This window comes from Chinchilla lanigera, unplaced genomic scaffold, assembly GCF_000276665.1.
Source record: "Chinchilla lanigera isolate Chin_1 unplaced genomic scaffold, ChiLan1.0 scaffold00021, whole genome shotgun sequence".
NCBI lineage: Eukaryota > Metazoa > Chordata > Mammalia > Rodentia > Chinchillidae > Chinchilla > Chinchilla lanigera.
Window position 1 is genome coordinate 3,532,513 of NW_004955422.1, and position 7,986 is coordinate 3,540,498.

The 7,986-nt window shown below is 49.5% G+C and overlaps 1 protein-coding gene across 1 annotated transcript in view; it reads right to left on the minus strand.

The window, feature by feature from the left end:
* Accs (1-aminocyclopropane-1-carboxylate synthase homolog (Arabidopsis)(non-functional)) overlaps positions 1-6,776 on the minus strand; it is a 96,924-nt gene extending 90,148 nt beyond the window's left edge. The window contains 7 exon segments of the mRNA XM_013513829.1: positions 2,030-2,127; positions 3,384-3,450; positions 3,676-3,745; positions 4,137-4,207; positions 4,630-4,689; positions 6,301-6,446; positions 6,755-6,776. Of these exon segments, the coding sequence (XP_013369283.1) occupies positions 2,030-2,127; positions 3,384-3,450; positions 3,676-3,745; positions 4,137-4,207; positions 4,630-4,689; positions 6,301-6,446; positions 6,755-6,776 (534 nt within the window).
* Positions 6,777-7,986: the final 1,210 nt, after the last annotated feature.

Below are 7,986 nucleotides of genomic sequence, written 5' to 3' on the forward strand. Positions count from 1 at the left end.
AGCCTGGAGGACACTTACCTTCAGAAGCCCAGCCCGCACTGACCTCCCTCCCTAACACATAACCAGTGAGGGTGCAGGCCCATGAACTCTGCGCCCTCATGGTGCTGAGTCCCAACCCCAGCTGGAACAAACTCACCTTTCCAAGCTCAAAACACTGTGGAACTTGACGGAGTCGTCAAACATAGACAACATGTACGTTTCATCTATGACCACGTGCATTTCATTTCTGTAGTTGTGTGAAAGGAGAACAAGTTCTGGTTACCCCCTGCAATTTTAACTCATTTTCATTCCTATTCATCTCTGGAGAGAGAGCAGATTCCCCTATTGCCCAGCAGCCCACCCAGCCCTTCCAAGGGGTAAGGTAGGAGGAGGCCATATATCAGAAGGGACCTTGCACCCAGGCTGACCATACTGAGATGGAGTAGGAAGGACCCCAAGACACACTTGAGTACATTTCTACACTTTCCAGCACCAAGCAGAGGCCAGGGGCAAGGGCCATGTTGTCTAGACCATGTTCATCTTGTATAGCTAGAAGCTCCTACCTAGAGTCTGAAGCAAGTGGTGGCACTAAGTCGGCTACACGGTACGTGGGTCATCTCATGTACTCTCCCTCCAACCCTCTGCAGCCTTACGTTCACCCGCCTTTCACAAACAAAAAGGACAATAATGCTCCGAGGTATAAAGCTAACTTCCTTAAATTGCAGTTGTGAGTGCTGGTGTTTCAACTCACTTGTGTTGAATTCTTTCCCCCAACCTCGAACACTCTCCAGTCCCTATTCTCTGCCATTAATTGGTCTGGGTTTCTCCTAAGGTTTGAATAAGTCTCCTTCCTCTAGAGAACAGATGATCTGCCCTACTAGGGCTAGTTTAGCACTCTGGAGAGAAGCAGTGTTAAGGTGCTCCTAGGTTCCTGTGAGAGCTTTGCTGGCACAATTCTTCCTTCCACAAGGTGAGTGTCTGTCTTATCGGGCTCCTTGGCCCAAGTAGTTTGGGAAATGGATGCTGGGGAAGTGCTTAAGTGACAAGACTGTTATGACTGCTGTGTCAGTGTCTGTACAGGGAAGAGACAAGGAAAAGATTGGCAAAAGTCAGAAATGGTGTGCCCGGGGGTGCTTCTTCAGGTCAGTTTCACTTAGGTGTGAACAACTCCACAGAGCAGAGCACACTGAGAGTATTGAGGGGCAATCACCTGTGCTTCTGATTTCTTGACTACAAGCGAAGGGAAGCCCTACTGGGGATGTCATCCAGTCTGAAGAGATAGAGCTTGTACCTTTTGGCAAACTCCAGGTATTCTCTCAGTAATTCCTCTGAGTAGACGTAGCCCATAAGCTTCTGAGGGTTGGTTAGCAAGAGGCCTTTGACCCTTTTATTCTAAGAAGAAGCCAAAAACGGGAGTGAACACAAGGCCTTTTACATCTACCGCAAGTTCAACCAAAGATCTTTCAGAGGTCAGACTCCAATACAGGACACCAAATGAGGCAAAGCAAGCCACTACCATACTGCCCGGGGGAGGGGCAGGAAGGCGCTCTGGAAGCTGCCAAAGCCAGGAGCCTCGCTCCTGTGGAGCCCCGTCCCGGCAGGTCACTCACTGCCTCTTCTGACTAACGACCGCCCATTAAGTTGGGGTGAGCAGGTCCATCAGAGTCTCAGCGCTCAGCCACTCTCGGGGCCCCCCTGGAAATAGGATTCCTTCCTTACCTCACTCTTCGCTTCCAGCAGGGCTTGCTCTACTTTGGCCAGGGTGAGCTGGAAAGGCTGGATGTCCATATCAGTGGTCTGGAGGAGAGACGCTACTGAGAGCCGCCCCTGGGAAAAGCTTCTGACCCTGACCCTCACTCCCACACACCCTGGGCAATGCTTGGCCCTCACATCCGGGTGCTAGACCCGCATGGCTTCTTCACCCTGGTTGCTCTACCTTTCTTCCGTCACCATATATGTAAGGAGAGAGGGGGCCCCCTGTGCCTCCTCAGTGCCCCCTGGACCAGTCCATTGCCTAGGTGGGCTGAGCAGGGAAGGGGCCCATTCTGACCTCACTCTCCACATGGACTGGAATCAGCTCGTTATTCGCGTACATCTTGGAGGTAAAGATGAAGCCCTCATAGAAGGGAGTGGGGACCAGGAAGGAATCTGAAAGCACAGGGAGATGAAGCCGTTATTCCACCTTCTCTCAGAACCTGCCAGCCTCCCCACCACCAGACTAGCAGCAAAGCTACCAAGAGAAGAGGTCACTTGAGCAGTGTCTCCTCTCTGGGGATTGACGTTCTTGAGCTCAGGCTCCACTAAAAATTGTCTACTCTTGCAGACATTATTTGGGCAGTGAAACTACTTTCCTTTTATGGGGTGTACTGAGAAAGAAGAGGAAAGACATACTATGAATGGGTCAGAATCCAGGGCCCGTGGCAAGTAGGCTAGTTAGCACGCAGAGTGCCGGTCTTTAGGAAATCTGACACGCTTCAGGTCAAACACTAGAGGTCCAGGTTCCTTTAGAGGGCACCTGTCTTTTGGACCTGGTGACCTCATGTTTTTTTTTTTTTCTTTCTGCCCATCTGGCCCCAAGAACCAAGGTCAAGAACTCGGCCAACCAAGAACCCACCCTTTCTACCTTGGCCACTGCCTTCCATACAATCGGAGCTCACCAAGATCTGAGACTTTTGCTCAGACATTGTTAAAGAGATTGTGAACAGATCTTTCAACCTTATCTGATCCAGAACTAATCAGCCTTGTGAGGATTAGGGAGATGGTAGGAAATCTGTCAAATCTAAGCCGGTTGCCAGGGACATCCACACTGCAGGCAAACCCAAGCGCCCAGCCAGTGACAGAATGATTTTGCTTCCCCTGTCAACACTGTATGTCAATTTTGCGCACTTCTATCTCGTAATCTGAACATCTAATTGGAAGACAACAATGTGCAACAGGACAACCATTGTTAATTCCTATCATCTTATTTGGTGAAACTCTATTATTTATACTTTCTTTTTCCTTTTATTCTTTAGTGGTTTGATTAATCTGGGATTCTTACATTTGCTACTCAGAACAACATTGATCAGGATAAAAATATGCAATGTAACAACCACTGTTCGTCCTTATCATTTTGGTCTGAAACCTTGTATCGTTCTTACTGTTTTTGCTTTGTTTGTTTTTGTCTATGTTGTTGGCATTTTGCTATTCTTTTTCTTTTCAATTCTCTTCTTTTGAAAAAGTAAACTTTTCCAGGAGAAGAAAGGAACGGTCATGTGTGTCTCTCCCATATGAAGTGAGGAATCCAAACCCCTTCTCAGTAATATGAAGAAGTCCTAATCAGCGGAGAAATGCCAGTGTCGTGGGGAAAGACCTTCACTGGAGGTGCCTTCCCAAACGCCCAGTGCCCAGGTGTTCTTGCTTACCCCCTGGGTCACAGAGAACCATGGCCAGCGCAGAGAAGACAGCAGAGCAGCCATTGAGAACAACCACCTGAAGGAACGCACAAGAGTCAGATGTCAAAACCCAGTACCCACGCAAGAGGGTGTGGCCACACCGGGCCCCTCCCCCTGGGAAGACAGGCGCCACAGGCCTCTGCAGCTAGGTCCCACTGGCCTTAACACTGCCCTCATCCTGAAGGTCTCCTTAGTTCTCCTTATCTTCCCTGGACAAGGCACAGGGTCCCCCAGGCATGCAGCCCTCCATCAGAAGACTCACATGTTCTGAATTCAGGAGGCGAGGAGCTCTGCAGTAGTTGCTCAGGAAGTGGGCCACTGCCTTCCGCAAGCTGTGGACAAACCCAGAGAGACCTTGTAGTTCCCAGTTTCCATCTTCACTGAGGGTTTACATTTCAGGATTTTCGAAGAGACCAGCATCCACCCTGAAAGGGACTCAGCAACCCAGCACAACTTCCCTTTATATGGCTATAAAACAAAGATGTCAACTCCTCCGGTCACGAAGACAAGAAGTGAGAGGTGGGACAAGAACGCAGGCCTTGAATTACTACTTGAATTATTGGACAATGCGATTTCTACCAGACCAGGCTGCCTGATGAGGCTTTACTCTCGTTTCCTGGGAGTTGTTACCCAAAGGAGCAAGGAGGCAGCCAACCAAGAGTATAGTGCATTGAATCCTTCCCTTGCTGTGGACCAGGAGATGCTAGATATGGAGTCACTTACCACGGAAGACCTCTCAAGTTGGGATACTCTGACCAGAGTTTATCAGTCTCATCCATGTCCTCCCTACTCAACTGTTGACAAACGGAGCATGAGAAAAGTCAAACCAGGCAAACCCATCCTTCTCCCAGTGTGAACGTGCAACCTGCACTGCTATGGCTGCCCAGGTCAGGAGTGGGATGCACTCTGCCTTTTCTCTGATGAGTGGAGGCCCCTATCCTGGCATTGACTACCGCACAGATGCCTCACTGGGAAGTATTCAACAACCTCCTCAACCCATGCCCCCTCAGCAGCCCACACACTGGGGTCCTACTGAAGAACACCTCTGGACACACTCAGCAAGGGCAGGAAGTGACTTATACTATCCCAGGATCTATTTTTCCAATCATTTCCCCAAACTCCTGTGTTCTACTCATGTCTACCACAGGCAGAGGAGCATGCTGGGGGGACTGCTCCCTGAAGGGTGGGTCCCAGCACAGCCCAGAACATGACTTACCCTTTCAGACAGCAGATCAGTGCACAGCTTGTTCTCAGTGAGGCCAAGGTTCATGAAGCCCTGGAGGGGAAGGGATTTGAGACTGGTGTCTAACAGCACCCTGTGAGACCCCCGCAGAGATGCCACTGCGCATGCACCTCAGGTTAATGGAGATCTCACTGCCCCATGAGGTAGTTCAATCCATGTTTATAGCACCCAGAATCTTAAAGCTTGCAATTTCCCCTTTAGAGTCACATGCATAACTAATTAATAGTTGAATTATGCTCCGTTTCAGGTATCCGACAGATGCTACACTAATTCTCAGTTAATTCCTGAGAATGGCTCTATATAAACCCTGACGAAAGGGTGAAGAGAAATTACCTAGCGGCCATGTGACCTTGGGTGATAGGCAGAGCTCCACGTGTCTGCCCAGAGCCTGAACCCTTACCCACCATGGGTCCTCCCTGGCACCCACCTCTGCTGTTACACATCAGGGACCCCCAGCTTCTGGAGGACATGCTGCCCCTTGGAATAGAGACACATGACCCAGGCCCAGGAAAGCAGATGGTCATTAGCACTCAGATGGCAACGGAGGGACGGCATGGCTATGACTGTCCTCCCCTCCCTGGCTGGAGCAAAGCTGCGACCCTCCTTTGTGGGAAAACTTTTGTCAGCTCCCTGTCGCCCTCGGGTTGTGTTTTAACACCTTCTGTCCACTTTCACCTGCCTTTGTCACATCATGTGTATTCTCACCGTAGGCCCCTCTTCCCCACGCACGCCAAGTCTTTCTCCACTGACAGCTTCTACAAATGCTGCCCCTCCTTCCTGGGGGACCAACCCCGTCCCCCATGCCCCATTGGCTGGCTGCTTCAGCATTTAAGACACCTTCCCACCACCAGAAGTGGGCATTCCTCTAGTGCTCTTGGAAACACGACTCATCTTTTTTCCCCTAAAGGCCCACTGCATTCCTCACTGTACCGTGTCCATAAGGGCAGGTTCACTCCCCACTCCAACCACAGTTCCCGTTCTCAGTAGTTAAGAGCAGACAATTAAGGAAAGATGGGCGGGCAGTTAGACCCCAGAACACCCCCACGCCCGGCTCCATCTTTCTGGGGACATGTCATCTTAATTCCGTGACTGTACCCTTACTAAGACAACTGTGCCCGTTGTGTGGCCGTGAAGGGTACTGGGCACAGAACTCAAAACGTCCCAGGGACGGGGTGGGCTCTCAAGGCGTGTGGAGAAGGACATTCTTTGCTCTTTCAATGTATTGCCTCAGGCCTGACCAAGCCATGATTGTTGGGTTCTGGAGGAAGTCTAGCAAAAGCATTGCCAGTTCCCGGAACAACACTAGATGCTTTGCTGAGATATGCCCCAAAGAAGAGAACATGAGAGCTAACTAGTCAAGTCTCATTCCTGTGAGAATTGAGTTGGACTGTCCTTGCTCAAACAGTTGCTATCCTCCCATTCCTCTGCTGCCTCCTTTGTTCTTTCTCTATAAAGGTTACAGAAAATGGTAATCGGGGCCTCAGTCTGAGAGTCTACTAGCTCCCTGATGCCAGCATTTTGCCTCTCTTGCATTTTTTTTCCTCTTACTTTGCTATTCATCCGTGTGTACCTCATTTTCAGGACTTGTGCACCCTGGATAGAAATGAATGATTAGACAGACAAAGGCGGTGCCCCAAAACTTACCAAACTGCTCAAGCTTGTGGAGTAGTTATCACTCTGGTGGGCCTCATAGTTCTCGCAGTGTGAGCGGCATAATGTATAGATTTCAGACCCACGGTTGGACAGGGTCTGCCTAAGACGTGTCACTTGAGAATCACTCCCCTGGGCACCTGGCTCATTACACAGCGAAAGTGATGGGGAGACCATCAGGTTCCTGGGATCTGTATGGGGGGGTGGTAGAGGGAGAATATTCGATAGAACGAAGGAGATTGTCTGTGACCCTTAGGAGCTCTAAGCTCAAATCCTCCAACCCTCCACCTCTCTGTCTTTGAACTATGCCCCTTGGAGAGCTCTTCCGGAAGAGGTACGTGTGTCCTCAATGCTTGGCCTTCTCTTGGGACTCGTGAGTTCCCTAAGTTCCTGGCCTGCATCCCGTGCACACCTCAGGAGTCCCAGGTCCTGCTTGGCGCATACTCACCCTGGCTGCTCTGGTTACTCATCCCTGCTCCAGCCCAGAATGCTTATGCGTGCCGAAGTGGTCCTTGGTAGCGGGAGCACAGAGAACTGCTCTTCTCCTCTCACTAAGCTTGTGTATTCTGCTTTGGCCCGGAATTCCACTTTTAAATAAAAGGTGGTTCCCAGGGTATCATTGTGGAGAAGGAGGTTCTTTGATTAGAGTGCACTGAGGAGATGCAATGATTTGTTTGCTAAAGTTTCCTAAGATAAAGCCTTATTATAGAGCCTGGATTAACCTTGAGTGTTTGATCCTCCTGTCTCAGCCTCCTGAGTGCTGGGATTATAGGCGTGTGTTGGCTTATATGTTGAGAAGGGTAAGCCTTTAATTATCCTTGCTGAAAAAAAAAAAAAAAAAAAAAACAAAAAACCCTTGGTATCCGCCCATTTACTGGCTGCACCCTTAGTTCCTCCCCATTGAAAGGTGACTGAAGTTGGTATTCTCGGCTGCACTCCCAGAGGCCGTACGCCCGCCTGACCCCAGGATTTTCCCTCTCTTGTTCTTCTCGTCTCTTTTTACTTTTCTGATTGATCCATGGGCACGTGCTCCTCGTCGGGACCTGTTCACCATGGAGAGATAGGGATGAGTAGTCCCACATCATCGCACCATGAACAGGGACCTGGGTATGAAAGTTGAGACTAGAGTGTGAGACTAAGGTACGAAAATAAGTCTTGGAGACTAACTTGAAAACGAAGGGAGTCTTGGAGACTACAGAAAAGGGAATTAAGTCAGTGTTCAGCAGACCTGAGAAGAGAGAGCAGATAGGTAAACCCGGTCTGCGGGATTGTTTCTCAGGATTACTATGGGTAATTTTCTGTCTCAAAAAGGAACTAAACCAGAACAAGAGATCTTGCAAGATACAAGAAGAAATACATGGAAAGACAGATCTGATTCGGAATCGGATAACAGTGTGTCTGAGGGAACTCTATCGTTTCAGGGACAGGGACCAATTACAGAGGAGGAAGGAAGGTATGGGTCTTGTGGACCGAATAATGACTATAAGAAAAGGAAATGAGATTGTCCTGGCCTCCTTCTGTGGTCTCTCAAGCATATCCGGTGCAGCCCTCAGCCCCAATATGTGATAAGTCTAACCCTTTTAGGGACCCTCCTCTGTTAACTGTTCAAAGACCACTAAGCATGACTACAGCCGTGAAGGCTTTTGCCCAGGTCAAAGAGGAAGGAGATTTGGATGCTTG